This window comes from Benincasa hispida, chromosome 7 (assembly GCF_027475165.1).
Source record: "Benincasa hispida cultivar pf3 chromosome 7, pf3_genome.v1.1, whole genome shotgun sequence".
Taxonomy (NCBI): domain Eukaryota; kingdom Viridiplantae; phylum Streptophyta; class Magnoliopsida; order Cucurbitales; family Cucurbitaceae; genus Benincasa; species Benincasa hispida.
In genome coordinates, this window is record NC_143484.1 from 36,685,094 (window position 1) to 36,712,369 (window position 27,276).

General features: G+C 29.9%; 2 protein-coding genes across 2 annotated transcripts; both read right to left on the minus strand.

Moving 5' to 3' along the window:
* Window positions 1-1,929: 1,929 nt before the first annotated feature.
* Window positions 1,930-7,670, minus strand: LOC120081895 (3-phosphoinositide-dependent protein kinase 2-like). The gene is made up of 11 exons (XM_039037073.2): window positions 6,994-7,670; window positions 5,463-5,643; window positions 5,243-5,295; window positions 4,587-4,688; window positions 4,407-4,515; window positions 4,243-4,321; window positions 3,711-3,876; window positions 3,358-3,492; window positions 3,104-3,270; window positions 2,734-2,956; window positions 1,930-2,360 (listed from the first exon to the last, which is right to left on the minus strand). Exons 1-11 carry the CDS (start codon window positions 7,162-7,164, stop codon window positions 2,277-2,279), a joined length of 1,470 nt encoding a protein of 489 aa, XP_038893001.1. The 5' UTR covers window positions 7,165-7,670; the 3' UTR covers window positions 1,930-2,276.
* Window positions 7,671-12,841: 5,171 nt separating this feature from the next.
* On the minus strand, window positions 12,842-20,106 carry LOC120081392 (glycosyltransferase family protein 47). The gene is made up of 4 exons (XM_039036222.2): window positions 19,338-20,106; window positions 18,942-19,064; window positions 15,874-16,041; window positions 12,842-15,158 (listed from the first exon to the last, which is right to left on the minus strand). The coding sequence occupies exons 1-4, from the start codon at window positions 19,692-19,694 to the stop codon at window positions 13,476-13,478; spliced, it is 2,331 nt and encodes a 776-aa protein (XP_038892150.1). The 5' UTR covers window positions 19,695-20,106; the 3' UTR covers window positions 12,842-13,475.
* Window positions 20,107-27,276: the final 7,170 nt, after the last annotated feature.

The window sequence follows — 27,276 nt, forward strand, 5'->3', positions numbered from 1 at the left end:
GTAAATTCACTATTTTAGAGAGTTTCTTGAGTGTGTTCTAATTCTTGTAAATATTTTGCAAGGGTTGCTCTTAATCACAAAAAGAGTTGTCGTAACGGTTTGTTCTTAATCCGTGGAAAAGTTTGAGTTTGCTCTCGAACTCACAAAAATAGTGGTGTAACGATTGGGCTCTAATTCGTGGAAATAGTTGATAAGATCCTTATTCAAAATCCCAAGAGGCGCTTGGAAAAATGATGTAAGTCGAGTTTAATTAAACCACTATAAAGATTTTCAATGTTAATTTCTCTATCCCTATGCTATTTTAATTTTACAATTAATGTGTCATTATAGTTTATTACATAAAATTAATTGCTCTCATATTTGTATATTTTGGTCTAGTTCTTAAATTTCTATATTCATTATCAATTTTGTTTTTAGAATCAAATAGGGTACTTTATAGTAATGTTGTTAATTTCTTTTATTATTTTGAGTTAAATTTATTTGCATGAATTGATTGTTTAAATCAATTGTTAACAAAAAGTTTGTTAATTTATTTAATTGGACCCACATCAATAAAAAAAAATAATTGGTTTGATTAAACCATATTCACCATTTTATGATTGTCATCCTACAGTAATATATTTCGAAATTAATTTTGATACTATCAAAACATGTTTTAAAGTATAAAATAAAAAAAATTAAGTTGATTTTGGATTATTAATCATAAAAAAAATTAACAATTTCAAAATCATTTAAAAACATACCTAAGATAAAAAGACAAAAATAGTATTTTAATATTCTAAAATATATCATTGAGCTCCGTGGTCAATTTTCCCTTTTCTGTTTATATGTCATTTTTGTCTCAATATTTTCGACTTTTACTCCATTTTATTTTCCATATCTTCAAATGGGGTTTTTTTTTTTTTTTTTTGTATTTTTAATTTTTATTTGTTTTAATCCTTCTACTTTCCAAACTTTTGTTTTGATCCTTGTACCAATGCAAATTAACCATTTGATACATATTTTCTTCTTCCTTTTTTTTTTTTTTTTTTTCCTTTTTTGCTGGTCTGATTCCATATTATTATATGAAATGATTTTAAGTTTGAATCTTTTAAATTCCTGTAAAATAATTAATTTGTTATATAAAAGAAAAAAAAAGTATTTTTTTTTTCAGCCTCAAAAGGAGGCATCTTACACGCTTTTCATCTTAATCAAAAGTTCATTTATTAAAAAGGGGACGAAGTAATTTCCTTTCCCCCCCCCCCCAAAAAAAAAAAAAAAAAAAAAAAAAACCATTAATTTATATTTGGCTAAATTTATAAAATGGGTGCTAATTTCAAGTAATTAGCTTGGTGTTCAGTAATTTAAAATTCTCGATTTTACATTTGATATATTAAAATTCCCCCTTCAAAAAAATTTTTATTTTTATATTTGACCCATGATACTCAATCATCCATTCATCAAAACTCGATGTACTGAATGACAAAATAATCTCTCCTAATAGATTAGGTTAAATTATCAATTTAGTTCAATTAGACTTTAAGAAATGTTTAATAGCTTATTACATTTTCAAATTATATATCTAACCGATCGAGTGATCCCTTACCAACTAAATATGTTTTCACATTTCATGAATCTTATCATACATAAAATTGAAGAGATTGGATAAGAAAGATCCCTTTAATTTTTACCTTTTCAAAAATTATCCTTGACCAACTCTTATTACCTAATCTTTTTTAAACTACTATGGTAATTTGCAATTTATAATTAAATATTTAATATCATAAAGTTCAAGTAAACAATGCCAGAAGTCCCAAGTTAAAAAGATGTATAATCCTATGTTCAAAAATGAAATCAATTCTGTGGCAACTCACAGATCAAGTAGTCATAGACACTGAAATTTTTTCTTTTTTCTTTTTAAACTATTAGAGAGAACAAGGATTCATATAATTGTATAATAGGAAATAATTTGATGAGTAAATTTCATTGATGACTGGTAGGTATCTTCAATACATGTATTAATCCAGGCCATATATAAAGACTAAAGGCAGAACTGCACATACAATTCCAAAGAAATGATTCAATGATATAAAAATATCACTCTTTCTTCTTCTTTCTTCCAGCTTTCTTCTTTTGGGGTTGATGGAGGGTGTGGATTAGCTGATATTTTCTTCCAACTATATAATAGCTCCCACTAAATAAATAATCCTAGAAAATTTAAGTTATTGATGAACCTCACTTTCTTTTTTCCTCTTTAAAATGTAAACTCTTCCAAAGAATGTGTCACCACAAACGATTCATCGATTCTGAAGCCCCTCGATCGCCTTCTTCCACTGCCAGGCTCGCTGTTTCGCATCCTCGAAAGAGGCAATCTTCTTTGGCTGAAGAATGAACTTTGGATTAGAACAGTTGAGAAACATAACAACTGAGCCATTGGCTTTGGCAACAGAATGATAAGCATAACTGAGCCAATTTGATTGATTGCTTGTTTACTAATAATTTGTTTTGTCAAATAATCTTTTTCTTTAAATATATATATATATATGGAACTCCTTTTCAGTTTTTGAGACACGTCATTTTCAGAAAGCAGAGGAGAAATCTCCGAAAACATAAAACGGAAAAGAAATGTTTTATCAAACAGGACATCAATGAATATTCAAAGTGATCAGGAAAAAGAAATACTCAAAATTGGCAATCTACATTGATAAATCTAAAATTATTTAGAAAGAGAAGCATAGAGTTGATATGGCATACTGTGCAAATCTTGAAATGTGAAGGACTAGTCACTTGAATGTTGAGGTCATTAGGATTGTCAGACCAAATAATATTCCCCTTGACAATGAGCTTTGAAGGATCAACATAAATCAACTTTGGTTTGTTGGTGAGGATGAGTTGAACCTTTTTGCTTGTTAGCTTCTGAAGTTTTTTCACCATTGAAATCATAAGAACAGATTCTCCAGGTTCAAGGAATTGTTGCCTGTTAAGACGAAAATTAACATTTAGACATTTCTTAGTAAGTATAGCAAAGCAAGCCAAAATAGAGATCGGTATCGCTGCTATAATCACAACGAAGTCATTGTCTTGAGCAATATAATATAGTAAATATCAGGAAGAAAACAAATACCATTTTGAATCAAAGGAGTCGATCGATGCAAGCCGAGTAATATGATGTGATCCTTCGGAAGTTGATGCAGAACCAGCATTCCCATCATTTTGTCTTGATGCACCATCTCCAACATGTGAAGGATTCCAAGAGGACTCAGAGCCATCCTCGTTCTCATTTGAATGACTCTACATAATCGAAAGCGAGATAACGTATTTGACAAGAACAAGTGGATCAAATAAATGATGACAAGCACTTTTGATAGCAAACAATACCCCTGCTTCTAAAGCAAGTCTGGGAGGAGTTTGTGCTCTTATGTTGTTCCAATCAACCCCCTCAAAGAAGGGATGATTCTTGAGAGAAGTATAACCCTCGGCTCCCGCACCCGGTCTCTTGATGGGATCTAAATCCTGAAATAGACAAAAGATGAGTTAAGGCCGAACTCATGCATATAACAAATTTATGATAAATATTTCGATCACAAAATCAAAAGATTTTAATGCAAAAATGCAGGAGATTTCTCATTAAACTGGATTAACAGCTACCCAAGGGCATCATTTAACAATTCATACAGTTAATGAAGTCTGAAAATGCTAAAATGAACTGGAGGACAAAAAAACGTACATACCAATAGGTGGTCGATGAGATCCCTTGCTTGCTCGGAAAAATAGCTGGGGAATTTTATATCTCGTGCTACAATTTTTTGGAAAATAAGCCACTCACTTGCATCCTTAAAAGGAGAAGTCCCTGAAAGCATCTGGTACAAGGTGCACCCGAGCGCCCAAAGGTCATTTCTGTTTTCAAATCCAAAGAACTGATTACGTGGAGTATAAACTAAAATGGACAGATGAGTTACGATACGAACATAAAGGCCAACAAAAGCTCTTGAATTTCAAGACCCAAAAAGACAGAAAAATTATTCAACGAGACCATCACATAATGATTGCTCCCCTCTAAACCCTAGGTTACATGGTGAAACCGTGATTTTTGTTCCTTTATCCTACATTAAAGGGGAATAACACTGCCAACCATATTGTACCTGTGCCAACCATATTGTACCTGCCTCCTTGGATAATTGCTCGGATAAAAACATTGATGTAAAGTAATATTTGATGTAAAGTAATATTGTTATGAACAGGTAAGTACAACGAACTCGTTACCCGAAAGTTGCAGGGGAGGAATTAAGGACTTCTGGAGGAACATATGCAGCAGTTCCCACAAATGTACAAGCTTTATCATCTACAAGGAAAATTTGGTGCAATCCATGTCAAGATGTGCTTCGAATATAATTTAAGTTTTTTCTTTTTTTTCCAGTGATATGAACCTGATGCTGCATTCGGGAGAACGGTAATTCGACTATCCACCATAGGCTTTACACTCCCAAAATCAGCTATTTTGATATGTCCATCAGTCGTAAGTAGCAAGTTTTCAGGCTGTAAAAAAAAAATGTTTATTTTTTATGTGCTATATGTCCACAATAATAGAGCAAACAGAGATAAGAAACCTTGATATCTCGGTGTATCAATCCCATGTTGTGTATGTATTCAAGGGCATCGACCACTTCTGCAGTATAAAACCGAGCTTCATCCTCTGACAGACGACCTTTCTGTTGATAAACTACTCTAAGTTTAGAATGAAAAAAACGAAAAATGCCAATAAGCATATACATATAAATTACTGACAGTATGACATATCTTTTCTCCAAAATGCAAATGCAATATCACAGCCATCCAACGCTTCAAAAGTGATCAAAATTTAAAAGATACGTGAAACCATATGACTGAAAATTGATTTTACACTTCAAAATATCAATAACAGGGGAAATTTTTGAAAGGGGAAAATGAAACATGTACCATATTAAATAAATTACTAATAATTACTTGAACGACCAAAATAAACATGCTAGCAAGCTTTCACCAAAGACTTCTCTCCAAAAGTATTTGGAGAAAAAAAAAATTTAAGTAACACCCCTTGGTCACAAAACTTGAACGTCTAAACAGAAAAATATGCATAGATTTATCAAATTATCTAGTTAACTCAAATTTAATGTTTACGATCACAAGAAATAGCAAAATTTGAAAATGTATTCTAGGGGGATTTATAAACTTCATGAGAGAGATCGGCATACAAACATTTTAAAGTTCTTTCAAATTAACTTACCCTAGTTATCTGATCAAAAAGTTCTCCACCTTCACAAGACTCCAATGCCATGTCTTGACATCAAAATCAAGAAGAGTATCAGTAAGAAAACAACGTGGATAACAGAAAACTGTGCAAATAAATAAGTTCATAGTGACTTTTGATCAAGCAAACGAAAAGATATGGATTCTACAAACATTCACATAAAAAAGATAAAATGATATGCATAAGAAATACATACACAAAGAAAAAGTATCCTGAAAGGTAAAAAATAGTCTGACAACCCCAGGATGGTCCAACTGATCAAGTACAATTCTTTCCAACTTCACATAAGCAGTTTTATTTTCTTTGGTGATGAATTTTTTGTCCATTATCTTCAATGCATATACAATTCCTGTGTCCTTCTTCTTCGCCCTCACAACCTGGTGAGAACATTTAGAAGGCCATTTACAAAACAATAGATAAAACACAACAGTTGATATCATGATACTCACCCTTACAGATAAAGATAATGATTGTAACGAAAGCAAAGAGCTAAATATACTAAATCATCCTTAATCTTTTAAAGTTCTTAATTTTGCTCCAACTGCATTAAAAATTATTCATTAGTTTTTCTGTTAGAAAAAAAATATATTAAATTTGTTGGCAGTATCTTTAAGGCCTCATTTGATAACCATTTGGTCTTTTGTTTTTGGTTTTTTAAAGTAGTGCTTGCTTTCTTACAACTTATTTGCTAATGTTTTCATCTTTCCTAATTATACATTTGTATTGTTAGCTAAATTCCAAAAACAAAAACAATATTTTAAAAATTGTTTTTTTAGGTCCCATTTGGTAACCATCTGTTTTTTGTTGTTGGTTTTTGAAAATTCAACCTATAAACACTCCTTCCACCACTAAATTTTTTGCTTTCCTATCTACTTTTTACCAATGTTTTCAAAAACTAAGCCAAGTTTTGAAAACTAAAAAGGTAATTTTTAAAAACTTGTTGTAGTTTTTGGAATTTGGCTAAGAATTCAACTCTTGTACTTAAGAAATATGCAAATCATTGTAATAAATTGAGAATAAATAGGCTTAATTTTCAAAATCCAAAAACCAAAAACAAAATGGTTATCGAATAAGACCTAAATAGTTATCAAATGGGACCTAAATTGCTGTTTTATTCTTATCATTGAAGTTAAACACGTGAACATCCCACTGGGAAAAAATAGATTTTGTTAATGAGTGCTTAAAATTTTGTTGATGGGTGAGTTGAGTTCTATTCCTCAAGTAGCATTCAAGCAAGATCTTTTCCATCCAACACAAGGCGGTTTGGAGCGGACATGAAAACAGAAAGAAATGAAGAAGGTAAACAAAACAGATGTTCCAGTTTATATGAATTCAAGGGATCCTAGATTCATTTTGAACCCTATTTCAAGTTTCTCCAGCTTGAGATGTATGGCTGCCCAGTTAAATTTTTTGGGTAAAAAGAAAAAAGAAGCATAGGACACAACCTTGAATACACGGAAAGAATGATTGGAGTCTAGATAAAAGAAAATTGATACTTGTTCATAAGATTTAGAATGTGAAAAGGAAATATTAATCACATTCTATAATATCTACAGATTATCACTCCAATACTCAATTTATCACAGAACCAACCAAATCAAAATGTAAGTAATAACAGAATCATACACAAATTTAAAATCTCCATAATTTCCCTGGATTGGTGTAAATTACAAAACAAGACGATTGATTAATTTTTAAAAAGAAAAAAATGAAACAAGAATAAATACCTTGGAATATGAACCAACCCCATAAATCTTTCCCAATTCAAAATCCTGGATTGTGAAATTCTCCTGAGGAGCTCGAAAGGCAAAGCTCTTGGATCTCTGAACATTGCCGCCATTAGAAGCGTTGCTCTGAATCATCAACTTGGCATCAAAATCCTTCTCCATTGCCAACATCGCTATCTTCAAAACCCCTTTTTTCTCTACATTAAACTCACCCACTTTCTCGTTCTCAACACTCCATTTTTTTTTAACCCTGTTCTTGGGCACAGAGCCAATACAGTCAACAACAGCAAGAACAAGAACAAATGAGAAAGAAGAAAATTGATTCAGAGTTCTAAATTTAAAAAGAAAAAGAAAAAAAAAAGTGTTTTTGTTTTAACAGTTTCTTGTTTTTAGAAAGGGGGTGGGAAATGGGAAGGAAGTGCTGATTTTAGAGGTGTTGTAATTAATTATGGAAATCTGTGAATGTTGAACCAGCTTTTTTAGCTTTGTAACAAAATTTCAAAACCCTAGAAAGGTAGTAAAGGATGAAATTGGGAAATTTAGACATGGGGAAAATGGAGGAGAGAGAATGTGAAGGCAAATTTTTCATGGAAGAGAGAGAGGGAGAGATGTGGGGATTAGAGAGAAGACAGGAGAGAGGTTGAAGCACATGGGATTGGATGATGATCAACCATGTATTTTTATTTTTATTTTTTTAATTTCTCTCTTCAATTTTTTCTCTCTCTAAGCTTTCTTTCTCTCTCCTCATTGGCCTAAACTTGGAGGGTTACCTTCATTATTTTGAAAACTTTTGTTGTTAGTTCATGAATCTTAGTCTACAACCATTTAGTTTCTATATTTTCAATCGGGTAATAATTTAGTTTTTATTTTTTTTTCAAAATTATAACAATTTAGTCTCTAATATAAAAAAAAAAAAATCATTAAAATTAGGTGTCAATTTTAATATTTTATAACATAGACTTTGTATTTTTTTTAAAATATTGAGTCTTTAATAAGTTTAATTGTTTATTTATGCATAAAATATCATTAAATCTTGATATTATGTTCTAAATCATTACAAATTTTGAAGGACTCGTTATAAACGAAAGTTCATGTTTATTTAATCGCCGTTTGGTAACCATTTGATTTTTTGTTTTTGTTTTTGAAAATTAAGTCTATAGACACTATTTTCTACTCCAAATTTCCTCATTTGTTATTTACTTTTTGCCAATTGTTTAAAAATCCAATCCAAATTTTGAAAACTAAAAAATGCAGTTTTTAAAAACTTATTTTGTTTTTAGAATTTGGCTAAGAATTCAATAATCGAATTTAAGAAATATGCAAATCATTGTAAGAGATAAGGAGAAAATAAACTCTATTTTCAAAAATCAAAAATAGAAAACTAAAATAATTACTAAACGGGATCTAAATTGTTATTTCTCTGAATGTTTAGGGACTATAAATGTTTTTTAACCTAACTTTTACCCTAAACGTTGGAATTGTATCACTTTGAGCTTTAAACTAATAATTGTATGATTAAATTTGGTATTGAACTTTCAAAATTACAAATTTAATTATTAGACATGCAATTGAAAGTTTAGGATTTTATTAGACATAAAGTTCAAGTTTATATCTAATAGATTAATTGATTTTCAATAATTTCAATATATGGTATAGACTTATTGGACATAAAAGTGAAAGTTTAAGCCCTAGAAAATTAAACCAAACGTCTCTTCCATATCTGGATTTCTTATTTTGTTATTTACTCTCTACCAATACTTTAAGGTAAGTTTTGAAAACTAAAAAAAATAGTTTTTTTTTTTTATAAAAAAAACTGCTTATTATTTTTTTAAATTTAACTAACAATTCAGCTATTGTACTTAAAAAAGATGAAAATTATAGTAAGAAGTTGAGAGAAAAATAAGGTTAATTTCTAAAATTAAAGTATCAAAAGTCAAATGATTTTCAAACTGAACTTTAGATATCTATTAGACACTTTTAAAAGTTAAAGAATCAAATAGACTCGAACTTCAAAGTGTGAGATTAGACTTATAATTTAATTTAATCATATCTACCAAACCTCCGAATTTTTATAAATGAATCAATTTAAACACTCAATTAGAATTATATTTTAAAATTGCTAATATACAATTTTTACATATATGAAATTTCTTTAAAGATATAATGATCAAATAAATAGTTAGCCTTTCATATTCTTGTCTTACTCCATTTTTCTCTGTTTATTTTGAAAGAATTACGTGATATTAACTCGAAAAGAAACTTTGAAAAATTAAGGGATTTTTCTATGGCAGATTATATATATTTTTTTTTTCTTTTCCTTTTTATTTTTTTTTTCTTTTTCTTTTTCTTTTTAAATGGTTGGCTGTCCCTTAACTAATTCAAAATGTGTCATTTCAAGGCTTGTTCGATTCTAATCAGTTAATTATTAGCTAAAAGTACTCAAATTCTAATATTAGCATATTTCTACAAATACTTGTTGTTGTATGTTGTTGTTGAATGAATATCAATTTATACCTTTAAACTTTAGAGATTGTATCCATTTAAATTCTAATAAGAATTGTATCAATTTAAATATTAAACTCTGGAGATTGTATCAATTTAAATTATGAATTACTTCGGGTTTTGTATAAATTTAAATTAAAGCTAATAGTTATATCAATTTAAATCTTGAACTGTGCATCAATTTAAACCCTAACATTTATAAGTGTATCCAAATAAAACATAATGGTAGATTTAAGTTGATACAATTATGAAATTTTAAGGTTTAAATTGATAAAATTATTAGTTTGAAGTTAAAATTGATATAATTCTCAAATTCAGTATTTAAACTAATATAATTATTATTTTAGAGTTTAAATTGATACTATATCAAAAGTTTAAGAGTATAAATTAATATTTGTCTTTTTTTAAAAAAAAATTTAATGTTTTTATTGTTTTAACTTTTAAGATTGCATTTTTCTTTGACGTATTTAACTAAGATAGATTCATTTAAAAAAAAATGAAAAAAGAAAAAAGAAAAAAAGAAAAACTATAGCTCAAATTAAAACTAAATAAAAAAAAATCACCAAAAATGAGTTTAACTGGAAGATAATTAGCATAGTCTTTATTCTTAGAAATTGGAGGTTCGATCATCAATTGTTGTACAAAAAAAACTCAATGAAAAATCATTACAGGTAAAAAATTACTGCAATTTTTTTTAATAGGTAATATTATTATACAACAACAGGAAGATCCCATAACCCGAGATCAAGGCACCACAACAAGCAAAGAAACAATAAATACTGAGCTCTTAATAGAACCAGAGATCAAAAGCCATAACAAAAGAAAACAGAATAACGAGAGAAACCATCACGAATCAAAACAAACCCACAAACTAGGGGAAATGCCCAAAAAAAAAAAAAGACCGAACCCAAATTACTGCAATCTTTGTAATGAATTATATTGACAAATGTTTGACTTTTAGAAAAAAAAATTTCTATTTTAATCTTCAAATTTTTAGAATTTTGATTCTAGTCCACCAATTTTAGTTTTCAATATACAATTTTAATTGTATAAGTTATACCTTAAATAACAATTCCAGACCCAACTCTTCTTCTTCTTTTTAATAAGACAAATCTCTGAACTATTGAATTTCAAGATTTCGGTCTTTTAACATTTATAATTATACATTTAATTTGCGAACTTTTATTTTTCTAAGGAAAAACTATTGATCTATTAGACACAATATTAGAAGTCTAAGAATTTCATTAGGCATAAAATATACAACAATTAGTTTTTAAAAGTTTTAAATTTGTCAGAAAAACACAGACCATAAAGTTTAGATAGTAAACTTATAATTTAACCTTGAAATCTTTAAAACTTCACTCAGTTTGGCAATTATAGGATTATTATTTAAAATATATATTAAAAAATCCTGATATAACATCATTCATTAACGTATCTAATTACTTTCCAAATTTAGAAACTAAATAGCAATCCACACCTTGATTATAATTTAAATACACAAATTAACTAAAATTGTAAAATATCTTAATAAAATTAATTCTCATTGTTATTTCTTCCTTCCTTCATCTACATCTAAATTTTAAATTCACCATTCAAAATAGATCAATTGATATTTTTAACATGGGTTTAATATACTACTTTAGTCCCACACTTTGGGTTTTTGTTCATTTTGATTCCTATACTTTGGAAGTGTTCATTTTTGTCTCTTTACTTTTAACTTTGGTTCATTTTTGTCCTTATACTATCGAATGTTCATTTTGATCATTGGAATTTGAAAAAGTAACCATCTTAGTCCCTACATTTTCATTTTCATTTCATTTTTTAATGATTTGGTCACTTTTTGTAAGTTTAAGGACCAAATGAATCGAGACTGAAAGTACAAGGACCAAAATAAATAATTCGAAAGTATAGAGACTAAAAATGAACCAAAGTTGAAAATATAGAGACCAAAATGAACATTCGAAAAGTATATAGACCAAAATGAACCAAAACTCGAATATAAAGACGAAAGTAATATTTAAACTTTTTTAACTCGCCATAGAACTCTGATAATAAATCTAGAGATCACAAATAAAAAGATAAGCAATATCAACTTAAACATATCAAATCCCCACTCCACGTTTAGTGCAATATTTATCAGAAAAATTGAGGTAAATACCAATGCATTGCTTCCTTCAACTAGTTTTTAGACATTTTGTTTAAATCTATACATCAATCATAAGTTGAATTATGAGTTACCAAACGAATAAACATTTTAGAAGTAAGAAACAAAAAACGAAAAACCTTTTAGAAGTAAGAAATTTAGTAAGAAATACATTTTATAAACTTGATTTTCAAAAACAAAAAACAAAAAACCAAATAGTTACCAAACGAAATATAAACGTTCACTTTTGTCTCTAAAAACAAAAGGATATAAATTTAGTCTAATACATATCCATTAATTCTTAAAAAATTTTAAATATATAAAAAAATCCTACTAAATAGAAAATTAAAAGCTAAAAAACTCTTTAGATACTAAATTGAAAATGTAATGATCTATTAAAAATTTTCAAAAGTTGAAGAACCTTTTAGATATAAACTTAAATGATTGGATACTAAGCTTGTAATCTAACCTTAATAAAATTGAAGACTCTTAACATTTCCATCAACATCGGCATTAAATCCAAGATCTGAGGATGTAAATCCAAGATCTGAGGATGTTTTTCCATTGATAGAGGATGAGAGGGACAAGATATGGAAATAATTCTGAATTTGGGGGCCACAAACACCCATAAAAAATAAGCCCATATGGGCTGGTTTCTCCTCCTTCCTCATCCCATTCCCATCACCATATTGGGGGAACAAGCATCCTTGTGTTTGTTTATTTTTTCACTGTTAAAAAAGAACAAGCATCTTTTTCTTTTTTTTATTTTTCTAATTAATATAAATATATATATATTTAAAAGAAAAAAAAGAACCCATTAGCCCAGCTAGCAAGTCACTGTGGCCCCCAGAAGCAAACAGCATAAGGCTGGCCCATGTGGGTTATTTTATTTATTTTACACTCTAAAGTTGTTTGGGGGTTTGTGGGCTCTTTCTCAAAAGCAATGGAATCATCAACCTCCCCTACATTTGTCCCACATCTTTCCCTCTTCAACCCATATCCTAACTTTCACTTTACAGTCAAACATATCAAATAACCATAAAAAAGATAACCATCACATTGAACACATTAATTAATAGATTTAATTATAAACCAAGTCTATTAGATAAGTTTTTACAAAGTAAGTTGGCATGATATGACAGACAACTAAAACACTATATTAATGTTGTTGATGCTATGAACTAAATAGAAAGCATAATCTAAAGAAATGTAGAAACCTTTTTAGAGTTTTTTTTAAAAAAAACAACCTAAACAAACATAACGTTTAAACTACCAAAAATAAGAGCTGGATGATGAATCAAACAATACACTCATTAATTGGACAACTAGATACTAGTTTCAGTATGCCTACCCAGAAAGTGGAAATTAAAATTTCTAGCAAAAAAAAAAAGGGAAAATCTATAAATTAGAAAAAGGCATCCATGATAATTCAGAGCTTTCTTTTGGTTACCCTTTACCTTTTTGTAACTACGGGCCTAGGGTCCTTCAAATCAGGGCAAATGGTACAATTGAAGCTACAACAAGTAGAGTTGGAATGGAACTGGCTGATCTGGGAGCATCGGGGTGCTGAGTTGGCAACGTCTCAGAGCCAATCAGGAAAAGCCATCTGGCACACTCCGAGTGGAATCGGTTTTCGGAACAGGCGAAACAAACCATGACAAAAGCAATGTACATCTCACTGACTGAAACTATAAATATCCAAACTCCTCAACTAAATTCACAAGGGGGAGGAGCCTCAACACTGGAAGTTCACTAAAAATGACTCGGGAGAGAAGACCAGCAATGTTGAACATAAGTTATAGACCTTTTTTTACAGGAGAAACTCTTTCGTCGGTTACAAATCCCAACCATCTTTGCGCCCGTTGAATCCCCATTTCCGATCAGCCAAATGTACATACAATTCAGAGAACTTATTGAGACATTCACTTCTTAGCTGATAGTGAACTTGGGTATTTTTGCTGATAGCGGCACCAGAGAATTTTGATGTGTCGATTGCCCAAGCGGGTCTCACATATTCTACTGTTTGGGATGAGCTTGCATTGGCATAGAGAAAATTCAATAAAACATCTTCACAATTAAAAATCTTATCAACCAAATCCCTGCCTGGCTTAGCAGCTGCACTCCAATACCTTTGAAAAGCTAATTGACTATCAATGAAAGCTGCCCCTGTAAGGATCATATTGTACCCTTTATTAGCTCGGGCGTATTTCTCGGCTCTATACTGCAAAGGATTTCCATTAACAAGCCGCGGATAGAAGCCTACGATGCGATCGGGATGCTGACGCCATACCCTAAAACCTCGCTCAACATCATCACAAGTCATCATGATGTCATCGTCAAGCTCCAAAACAGCTCGAGTTTTTATTAAAGGATCCAACTTAAACCGGTTATTGAGTGAGTTCTTCTCTTCTGTTCTGATTTTCACAGGCACAACTGAATCCAAATCACTCATTTTTGGAGGTGTTCCCTTGTTCCACACCACAACGATCTCTCGAACAGACGAGCATCTCGAGTAATGCTTCACGTACATTTTCAAATTCCAAAGGCGAGCATCATAAGTCATCGTGAGTAAAGTGAACTGAGAGTAGTGGTCCTTAAACGGGTAGGCTTCTTGGGCACCATTGCCCCCGTATATATATTTCACTGCAGTACACATGAGTGCAACTCCAAAAACAAATAAAATAGCAAGAACAAGTCTGCCAGTGCAAGTATTAGATTTTATCCAACTTCGAAGGATTGAAGGTGCTCTGTTCACTCGGCTACAAAACCGCCTCACTTTCGAAGAAAATAAATTCGACTTTTCCCAAGTTAAGATTGCATCACTCCTCTTCCCTGAAGTATACACGCACCAATTAAGGGGCACGATGCAGTTCACTGCTCCGAGTAACACACCCAGTAACACGACAAGAACAGCAACAACAGCAAATGAAGCACAACCAAGAAAAAATCGATGAATAGAATCACCCGAGGGTACCCGATCTCCGTCCATCACCCCAATCCATTTACCAGAACTAAGCTTCTGTGCATCAAGATGGTGGTAGCGAACACCATTCCAAGCATTGCGACCCTTAACAGGTTCTACTAAGCCCAATGAAACTTCTACTTCCTTGTATTCATCTGTTGTAAGAATTTCGATCTTGAAAATACGAACTTTCTTGCCGTAAGTTTCACCACAATCTTGACCAATGCGATAAAGGCTACCTTCATGTAAAAACGGTCTGCCTCCGTTACGGGCACCAAAGCTTTTATCTACATTATAGATAGGGTTCCTCTTGTGTGGCTTCCAAGGACCAAGGGGTGAGCTACTATACCATATCGCCAAATGCCCATTTCTTTTAGTACCAAGCCCTCTATGATCCGACCCAAAAAGCCAATACATACCATTGTGGTTGATGATGACTGAATCAACAAGGGGCTTCTTGAGAATAATTCTATCCAATTTCCACTTCAAAGGAAAATTAACCGCTCGATAAAGACGAACTTCCCCTTTCTGACTGCTTTCCGGCATCATGTATATCTGCAAGAAATAATAGAAAACTTATCAAATTTTGGAAGTGGTTCAATCAAATAGACACGGTAAATCTAGCCCTTTGGACAACCATTTATGGGAGGCTGGGAGCCTCTCCTTGTATTTTGCTCATGGTCCATCAAGTGTCTGAGGTTTTTCTTTTACTTTGTTTTTTTCCTTTTTTTTCCCCCTTTCTTTCTTCTTCTTCTTTTCCTTTTCTTTTCTTTTCTTTTATATATATTTATTTTATTTAAAGAAGAAGAAGAAGAAGAAGAAGAAGAAGAAGAAAGAAAGAAAGAAAAGAAACCCTAAGGTAAAAAAAGAGTGCCAAGTTTCAAACGTGAAGCTTGAACTCAGAATCATGGCTACAGGGCACCATTTTAATAAAAGCTTGGTTTAGAGATCTAAAACCAACATTACATATGGTCTTGAACATTTAGGACTTCAAGTGTCAATTTTTTTTTTTTTAAACAAAATTATATGTTAGGTCTTATTGTTCTTGACAGAAATCCCTTCCTTCCTTTGGTGGGACTATAATGGGCCTGTTTTTTCTGGATACCCTTGTATCCATTCCTTCTATCTCAATGAAGGTTCGGTTTTTTATCATATATATAGATATAGTCCAAAATATTTAGGTTATATGCAGAAGAAAGATTGAATTTAGCAATGATAATACACCCATTTCATTTTGAGGAAATAGGAAAAGAGAAATAAAATCTCTTACCTCACCAAGATGTTCAAAGACATAGGGAAAAGAGAGATGCCATTTCTCGTTCAAAGCAACACCTAGTTGCTGCCATGTTGCTCCATTATCCACACTCTTTGCAACACCTATATCTCCTTGTAAGGATACTGAGTTCTTGGTTTCATAAAATAAGTAAATAACATCTCCCTGCCAATATATTAAACACAACGATTATGTTAATCGTCGTACACATATTATAATTGAATGGCAAGATTGATTTGTTTGTAAAATATGTAAACATGCTCATAAGTGGAGAAAAAATCTGATAAACCATTTCAATCTTGAACATCTGTCCTTGTTTCATTTTTGGTTTATATATATTATTCTGGTCCATTAACTTTACATAAAAGCATAGTTTGGTCTTTCCACCTAAACTTTTGTTTGTACTTGAGAGAAATCTAAGAATAGCACCTTACGAACTAGTGCTCTAAGCCATATGTTTTCAATCTAATATCAAATTTGAATGCACGTCTTAAATTTTCTATTAAATGCAATATGAAAATTTAACCACAAAGATTAAAACGGGTACTTATAAAAGTATAAGGATCCTTAAAAAAACATTTTGAAGTGTAATGACCACCCCAAAATAAGGATGAAAGTTCAAAGACCAAAATTACCAGACACCAGCCAACTCGAGCAAAGCTCAACTGATGAAGGCATAGACTCTCGACAAAAAGAATAGGAGGTTCAAATCCCCCACTCCAGATGTTGTTGAAATCAATACACACACACACAAAAGACACTGAAAAGTTGCTATAGGTAGATAGTTAATCTAATAGCTTTCAAGAACCGCAATCTATAATGTTAATTTCAGCAACACCAAACTATTGTAACAAAATCTGTGTTAAACCAAGGGTTGGAGCCTAACTAAAACAATTTGGTAATAAGAAGTAGGCCAAGTGGCCATAATGGCTACATCCAAAGTCACCCAAACCTAATAGATATCACATGGTTATTTCCTAATAACATTCATGACATTATAACATTATAATGTTATTTCCTAATAACATTTATGACATTATACTGTATATTTCTGTCTCAAAACTCTTTTAATTTGACATAATGTAGTTCATTTATCATGATTGAAGACTCATTATCCCACAACTACTTTATGATTGCATCATCATTACAGCTACTTTGTGATTGCATCATCATTTTCTTTATGAAAAATCTTGATTTTCATTGAAAACAAATGAAACAATACGTGGGCATACAAAAAACTCACAAAACAAGAGCCAAACAGCAAGAAAGGGTAAGCAAGACAAATAAGATCTAGCCAACAATACTTACAACTTATTTGAACAAGAAAAAAAAGAGCCCACTATTTCATCATTGCATCTATTTAAAATACTTGAAACTAATTTTAAAAATTAAAATAATAATAATAATAAAATAAACATCTATACCATCTTACACAAAATGTTAAATAAAATTAAACAGGAGGATTTCTAAAGAGGTCTGCAAAAAGCCAAGCAGATTTTGCAAAAACCCACTTGCATGGATTGAGAAAGCTCACCTTGTTTATTCAAGTATTTACTAACTCTTGCACAATAACTAACGTTGAGATATTGATAGTGCCTTAAAGTTCTTTCCAGAATAGAACCATAATTAACTTAACTGTTTTGAACAATTTAGCTATGCTCAGGATTGGCATTTAATATTAATAACTAACTTACTTGTATCTATATCTAGAGTGAAGATTAGCATTCAATTTGGCCTTTTAACAACTTTGCAGCATCCCCGTGAAAACTTATGAATATTAAACAACCCACTCAAAGACAGTGAGCCTTCCTGCTCGCTTGAAAGAACCTCCAAGGTCCAATTTTATCAAATAGTTATGGACTAACACAGAACCAATACCAAAAGGCTGATCATTGGTTGAGTCCAACAATAAGTGTGGGTGTGAGATTCAAACGTATGACTTCTTTATCAAAGGCATATGCCTTAACCAGCTAAGCTATACTCAAATTGACAAAACCTGTAAAAGCAAAAGGCTGATGATTATATTTATGAAGTTTCGCTACTGGTTTCTGTTTTATATTCTTCATTATATCCATTTATTTACATCTGTCTTGCCCTCAAAGAACACTACGGTCTCACGACAAGTTAAAACCTAAAAGCCCACTCAGCTTTATGAATGCTTCTTGAAGGAGCTGCTAATCAATTCTATCATGCTGGGAAGCTGCTGCCGCAGGACCGTAAGAATGAAACAAAAGACAAAAGATCATTTTGGAACAAAACCTAACCTATTTATCCCTAAGATTACAGAGCAAGAAAACAATCGAGAAAGAACTAAGAAATGTACATTCCCCTCATTATTTCGCGATCAAATCCAAACACACATCACCACCACTGCAACACACATTTAACCCTGAACCCCGCACTGATTTCGAGATTCAGACTTGCGATATGTTAAAATGGCTAAATTTCGAGCCAACCAAACAAGCCAACAAGCTACAAACTGATTTGGTCGTTGTTCTTTTCTTTTTTTTCTTTTTTTTATCTTTGAGTATCCGGATCAGCTTCTAATCTTACAGGACACCCAGCCTGACCCTACAACATTTTGGTGTCAAGAAAACTCGTAGGATACTGAATGCTAGGTAGGTGGCCACCATGAATGGAATCCATGACCTCTTAGCCTTTCATCAAGGAGATGTTCCCTTATTTACCACAAGGTCAACCCATGATTCAGCTGTTCTTCTCTTTATTTCAACAACAAGGATTCCTCATATGAGCCATTTGAAGTTGTTTACTGACCAATTAATTTTTTTCAGAAACAATCGAGTAAAAAAAAATCGTACGTGGGATTCATTCTATTAAAGAGTAACAAACTTAAAAGTAGATCATAGATATGAATTCTACAGCCAACAGAAAGACAAAGAAACAAACGTGCTTCAACGAGCTCCAGAACTATCAAAGGACCATAGAATTGAAGGCTGATGAACAATACAATTCAGTGAATCGAAAAAAAAAAAATCGAAGGATAAAGAACGTTAGAATGTTATTCAGGCGCCAAAAAAGGAAATTAAGAAGTAATAAAGAGTTACCTGAACAAAAAGAAACGGGTCAGCTACAAAATTACTAGGAAAGCCAGCATTAGAAACTGAAGCACAAGTGACAACAGGATTAGCAACTGGCCAGGCAGCACTTTCGTTCCTCCATACATTCGCCTGCACTCAATTAAATTCCCACTTAACTAAAAGCAAAACGATAATCAAGAATCCATCTAATAATCCAGAAATTTCAAAATTGTCAAAAAAAAAAAAAAAAAAAAAAAAAAAACCAGCTGAGTTAAGGAATAATAAGCAATAATATAACCATTTTACATCAAGACCTAACTAAATGAGTTAAGTACAAGAATAGAAACTGTTAGAAAACAGAGGAAAATAGACGAAGAAGACGAAGAAGACGAAGAAGAAGAAGAAGAGTTGAGATGAACTCACAGCTTCAATGGGTTTAAGGGAGAAAGGAGAATCGCCATAAAAGACCCCAATAGACCAAGAACCTTCATTATCTTCTTGACATCCAAGAGATGAAACGCCGCCGATTGTACGAACATACTGAGGGGTAAAAGCTAACCAAGCGTAAAGTGTAGCAATCGATCCAAACAAAACGAAGCATCCAAAGAAGAAGACGAACCCTGAAGAGACAAGTCTGATGTGTCTCTGTTGCCACTTCCATCCGCAACCACAGCTACTAGTGGAGGAACCATTGGCACCGCCGCCGCTAACTCCAGCGCCGCTAGTAACGCAATTATTCGCTGCTCCACTCACACCGGTCCCAATTGGACTCGAACCCATCTGGAAAATGGGCCCTGAGATGAGTCAAAGGGGCCTGTCCGTCGTCGGTGAGATCTCACACCGCCATCACATCGCCGGAGCAACGACGAGGGACACTCAATGGCATTTCGACAACACAAAATCCCTCAGTTTAATTTGTTTTTCCCCCTTGATCTTTCCCTTTTGGGTTCTGATTTGTTCGAACTGCAGTTTGGGTTTTTGGCGGAGTCAACGAAACAACGCTGTGGTCCCTTTCGTGAATCGGTGAATGCTGGAGTTCGCAAATGAGGAATTAGTAAATTATTGAACAAATATATTTGGTTTTTTTTTTTTCAATAAATAAAACAGGGAGAGAAGAATGAATGATATTTCCTAAGGTAGGTTTGCTGGTTGCTACGGTGGAAACTGGAAAGTTTTGTACAAAGTCCAAATTGAGGGGTTTGATTTCTCTGCGTTTGGAAATTTATTAGTACTCGCTGTCTCCAGCCTCACACGAGTGCAATACACGATACGTGTTTGATGACGTCAGCAACAACACGTGAACGCATGATTGCATTTTCGGGGTTTTTCCATAGTTATTTAAAATATCATTTTGAATCTTCTCAACGGTTTAATTTAGTGGAGAGATTCAAACCACGAATGGTTATTAATACAATTAAATTATGTTTGTTTTGGTACTTAATTATTTAGTTTTACTCTAAGTTAACTTCTTTTTTTTTTTTTTAGATAAGTTAAATAATAATAATAATTTTTATGTGAAATATTACACTACGAAAATATATTTTAACCATTTATAAAGACGATGATAAAAAAGATTATCGTTGTTTTTTTTAGAATATCAACAAGTTAAATATTTATAGAAAGTAAAGATATTCGAATTGAAAATCTGAAAAATGTTGAGATTAAAATAGAACGAAATCCAAAACATAGAGATTGTAAACTATAATCTTGGTCCATAAATTTTGAGATTTGTCTTTATTTAATTATTGAACTTTCAAAACTATAAATTTAATCCTTAAGGTTGAATCTACTAAACACAAAATTGAAAATCTATGATTCAATTAAACGTAATATTCAAATTCTTATTTAATATATAAATTTACTTTTTATTTTTCATGGATTAAATAAAAAATTAAAAATTTAAAGATATATTAAACAAATTTTTAATGTTTAGAAACCAAATAATATCACATATGTTAGTTTAAATAGCCTCATTTTGGTATCCACATCTCATACTTTAAAATATGTCTTAAGATTTGAAGATTTATTCTTACATTGAGCTTTAAAATATATATATGTGTCTAATAACTCTTAGATTATTTATATCGTAATTTAGGCGTCTTTTTAAATATAAAAGATATTTTAAAATGTTTAAAATGTTCCAAAATCAATACCATGGAAGAAATGAATAGAATTATTTTATTACAAATTTCAAACTTTAATGGTAAAAATGAAATTTTTGAATGTCCAAAGATGTAATTTTCACCATAAAATGTAGGGTTATTATATATATATATATATATATTCAAAAAGGCCTCAAGGGCTAGGGAGGAGTTCTAGCTTTTATGTCCACTCCAAGTGGAAATTTCTATTTGTGTATAGTAGAGAACTAATTGCGTTCATTATGTAAATTGTTGTTTATAGGTTAATTATTCGTGTTGGTTAACAAGTTAATCGATACTGATCCATTAATAAGATCTTCAAGTTATGTTTTTTGGACGTTAAGTCAATTCCTATATGATATTAACAATATTTTATAAAAGATTAAAAAAGATTAAGAGTCTTAATTTATAAATATCTAGATATCAAGCATTTAGTAGGGCTCGTATCCTTTTTTTTTTAATAATAATAATTATTATTATAAAAAAAAAAACTATGACCCATTTGATAATCATTCAGTTTTTCATTTTTGTTTTTGAAAATTAAGCCTCCTATATACACTACTTCTATCTTCAAATTTATTTATTTCCTATCTACTTTTTACCAATTGTTCAAAAAAACTAGGCAAAATTTGAAAACTAAAAAAAATGATTTTTAAAAAATTGCTTTTGTTTTTGAAATTTGGCTAAGAATTCAACCATTATATTTAAGAAATATGTAAATTATTATAAGAAATAGTTAGATGACTTAATTTTCAAAAACTAAAAATAAAAGATAAAATAATGTTTTAATTTGTAAGTTATAGATTTAAATTCTAACCTCTTACTTCGTAATACACTTTCACGTAATTGGTGTGATTTCTAAACTACGTTTAACATTTTTTTTTTTTTTTGCTTTTAAATTTGATTGGTTTTTATAATTAAAGTATCTTTACTAGAAAAAAAAAACGAGTATTCAACTCTGATTATTATTTGTTCACATTTTTATTATATTATTTTATTAATTCAAAAATGGTAAAATAGAGATAGAATCATTGATTGTTTAAAAAGTCATAATAAATATGTTATGGATCGAGTTGGATTTGAATTGACATTTATCTTTTTAATGTTCTAAAAAAATAAAGCCTGAGAAAAAAGGAATACCGTAAGAATTAAGATATAATTTAGATGCTCAATAAGTTATGTGAAATAAAACAAATAAATATAGATTAATTTTGTATGTATTGATTTGATGGACGAAATTTCCTGATTTGAATTTTAATGGGTTTTCAAATTAAATATAAATTCTTCAAAAGCAACCGTGGAATGGATGCTTCCTTTGAAAATTCAAACCAAAATCGCTAAGTCCCTTTTATTTATTTTATTCCAAAACAATTTTTTTTCTTAATTATTTAAATCAAATTTACATAGACACACAATCAACTTTTTCTTTCACTCTATTTCATTTAATACTTTCAAATATATTATTTTTGTCGTAAATTTTTATTAAAACAACAAATACAATAGAGAATAAGAATAGATCGTTTCATAGATTTTTATATTGAATATTTTAAATTTTATGGTCAGGATATAGTTAATCTTTTGAAAGCAATGAAAACAACATTTTACTACTATCGCAAACCACTTGTTGATATTTTTTTAGAAGGTGAGCACGAACACGAGTGAAAGAGTGAGGAGAGATCGTATTCAAGAGCGAAGAGGAGTACAAGAAAACAAGGGAATGAGGGCTATAGTGTGTGAGAACACTATTGTATTGGATTATTTAATACGAGTACAAAAGTGAGGGAGGATGAATGCAAGCTTGATAAAGTGACGAAAACAAAAAATTTATTTGTTGATTATGAAATTTGGGACATTGGTAAAAAAAAAATTAAAAAAATTAAGGGACATTTGCGGCAAGAATTTGGTTATTATAGTTTCAGGTTATTGTGATTGAGTTATAATAGTCTGTGTTTAGAGTGTAGATTATTTTATTTTGGATTATAATAGTATGTGTTAGAGGCGTAAATTATTTTAATTCAAGAAGAAAATAGTAAATACCGTAACATAAAATAAAAAAATAATAATGAATGTTAAGTAGTAGACTGTGAAATAGTATGTGATTGTAGCTAATTGAGAATTACAAGATAATATTTCCTGTAACAAGAAGTAATTATTATAATTTAGGATAATTTTTGTCTCAAACGTCCCCACCTGACTAACATTTTTTTTAACCTCCAAGAAAGTTTGCATGGTAAATTACATATTTAAGTTTAAAAAATGGGTGTTCAGTTAAATAAAGAAAATAAAGTTTATCAATCACTGCAATTACCAAGTTTCTTTTTAAATATAAATTTAAATATGGTAAAAAATCACTCTTACACCTTTCATTTTCATAGAAATAACGATTTAACCCCTAAACTATGGTTGATAACAATTTAATCTCTATATTTTAAATATTGTAACGATTTAGTCAATTAACTTTATTATGCAACAACTTATTCTATGTACTTTAAAATTCGTAACAATTTAATCTCTATTGTATAAGTTAACGATAAAATCTAATGTATAAATAAATCGTTAAATTGATTAGAGACTCAATGTTTTTGCAAAATATAAAGTCTAAATCATAAAATATCAAGGTCTCGTTTGACAACCATTTTATTTTTTGTCTTTGTTTTTTAAAATGAAGCATATGGACACGACTTCCACCTCCACGTTTCTTTATTTGAAAAACCAAGCCAAATTTTAAGAATAAAAAAAGTAGTTTTTGTCTTTTAAATCTGACTAAGAATTCGACAATTTTACTTTATAAAAATGTAAATCATGGTAAGAAATATAGATGAAATAGACTTAATTTTAAAAAATAAAAAATAAAAAATAAAATGATTGTCAAACGAGGTTTAAAAATTGATATGAAATTTTGATTAAATTTTTTATGTGAGGGACAAAATTGTTACTATGCTAAAAGTAGAAGGAAAAATTATTAAATGCTAAAATCTAGTGAGGAAATCCGATTTTAGTCTTTAAAAGAAAAAATTGAACAAGGGAGAGTGACTTTTAACCTATTTAAAAAATATAAAAATAAAGGAAAAAGTGTGGGGTGGGATATCATCATTACGACATTTGCAAGTGGTTTTTGGGGAAAGTGTTTTGCTCAGTCAGAATGGATGCATTCTATATTATCCTGATTCCTGAGGGGCTGATGGTCAGATTTCATGGATTTTTTTCGTTTGCATTTTAAATAATAATAATAATAAATAATCTGCCTTTTAAAAATGACAACAATTGGATGATTTTGCTTTGAATTTGTTTCTGCTACCATGTTGCTAAAATCAATATCTTATCTTAAAATTCTAATTGCTCCATACTTTCATTAAATTCAATTTATTTGTTAGTAAAAAATTCGAATCTTTAACAAGAACGAATACAAGTTAATTACAATAATCTAATATTTTTATAGACATTAAACTCAAACAAAATATATATATATATATATATATATATATATATTTTGCTACTTACTTTTGGAAAATTGTTCCGGTAATTTTGGAAATATTGGAATATGGGCAGATGAGTGGAACCAAAATTTTACCATCAAAAGTAAAAATTGTTTTCTTTAAAAAAAATCGATTGCAACGTTTAATATTTAGAATATGAAGAAAAACTAAATTTTTACCGATTAAAGTTTAAAGTTTAAATTGTTATTTTTATGAAAATTTAAGTTCGTTTGATAACAATTTGATTTTTAGTTTTCAGAAAATTAAGTCTATAGACATACTTCTACGTTCAAATTTCTTAATTTGTATCTACTTTTTACCGGATGTTTAAGAAACCGAGTCAAATTTTGAAAACTAAAAAAGTAGCTTTTACAAATTTGTTTTTGTTTTTGGAATTTAGCTAATAATTCAACAATTGTACTAAGAAATGGGGAGGAAATATACTTAATTTTAAAAAATCAAAAACAAAAAATGAAATGATTACCAAACGGAGTCTTAGGAAACAATAATGTTTTAGTCTACCAAATATAAGAAAAATATCATTTTACACTTTTAAATTTTAGGAGTCATATTAATTTAACCCATGAATTTTCACGGTGTTTCGAATTCGACCATTCATTATTTTGCGTGAGTAAGCTAAAAATGTGTATGGGTATAAAAAAATGATTTAAAAAGAAACAAATACATTCTAGAATTTGGTTCTTAATTAAAATTTCAAAATTATTTTTAATTAATTACGTTGATGCAGAGGTTGGAATCATTTTTACCAAAATAAGCATAGTTTAATTAAAATGTTGTTTTAAAATTCAGGACGAAAATGGGTTAAAGTATTTCTTAATGGTGAATTATTTAACACCCAAAATGATATTAAATTTAGTTTAAAATTTTTTGAAAATGCTAAACTTTCATTTTCAAAGTATATACTTATTTAAATTGTGTGACCAACCAAAAAAGAATATACTGTTACAATTTGTAGTGATAATAAGGACAAGGTTCACAAGGGAGCAATAATTTCAGTTGTGGGTCAATTATCACCCACATGCTGTCCCTCTTTGGCAAGTATTTGAACTTAATTAACAAACTCTCTCTCTCTTTTTTTTTTTTTTTTGGTTTTTTTGGGTCATTTTTAGTTCAATAATGATCAAGTGAAAAAACATTAACGGACCCTGAGAATGATTATAAATGTAATTTTTATTAATATATGCTTTAGCCTTTAATCGGCCTCTTGTAATTTTATCATGGCAATTAATGACCTTGATTAATCAATTCTAGATGTAATTAATATCATTTTAAAACAGTTTAAAAAATTATGTAATAACACCAAAATATATTATGATTTTCAGTATTACAATATAAGCAATCTCATTTTGAGATAATTACATCTACAAAAATTAACTAATTAAGATTAGAATAGTTAAGAAAACTCATGAGTTTAATGCAATTTAAGATTAATTGTGAAATATTTTGAAAAGCAATTAAGATCTAGATTAGGGTTAATTGTCAAATATCTAATTAAGACATTAGAAATTTATTCTTAGAACTATTGAATAATCTAATTGCATGACTCTTTGTTAAGTCAACTATAAATTTGCCTGGTTTACATAAAATCCCCAAAATTTCATTTCAATTGAATCTTATCTCATAATCTCTCTTACTTCTCTCGTTAATAAATTTCCTATATCAATTCTTACTTTTTCACTTAGTTAATTTCTAATTCTTGAAAACAAACAACCCCGTTTAATCTTTTGCATTTTTGAATTCAAGTAGTCTGTTTTAGACCAATTAATAGAGGTTCTATTGGGATCAACCTCTTACTTTAGATCAAACAAATTGATATACTTAATTTCTAAGCATCTTTAAAACCTTAAACCAAACAACTCTACAAGTTGAGATATGTGTAACAATTATTTAGATTGGACTACATTTTCTAATTTCTTCAAAACTTATAATGAAATGGAAAACAATGTATCTATTTAAAATCCTATTATACCAAATTAAAAATATTTATAATTATTTATTAATTGTATTAAAAAAAACATTGATAGATTATAATGGTGACAGAATTGAATGTGGTATTTGAAAAAATTGTGGCGAGAGGAAAAAGAATTTGAAAATATATGACAATTTTTCCTAACACATTATTGGTAGGCCAATTTTATTTTTTATATATAGGAAAGTATGGTCGAGCTTATGGATAATTAAATATTATGATGAATTCATGAATTCTCCAATTAATTTTTTTCAAATTAAACGTAGATGCTGCGTGGAAATCATTTCTTCCTTCCACAGGTTTAAGTGCCATCATTATAAATCATGAAGGAATTCTCATAAATATGATTTTATATTACACTGTTTAAATAAGTTTGACATTTTGTAAGTAGAGCCCAATAAATAAAAGGTCAATAATTTACCATATGAAGGCCATATATCTCATATTTGAACTATAATATATACTAAAAAAAAGTGATTTAATCCAATAATAATAATAATAATAATAATAATGACATGTTGCTTTGAGAAAATAATAACAACAATAAATACGTATCTCAACTTGAAAAAAGTCAACATTAATATGTATGTATATATATATATGGAAGATATAATAAATTCCATACAAAAATATATATATATATATATATTTTTCCTTAGACAAAAAATAATGGACTATATACCATATGACTTGGCAGATAATTAAATATATAATGTAAGAATAACACGTGAATGTCCCATAAGAAAAAGGCTAAT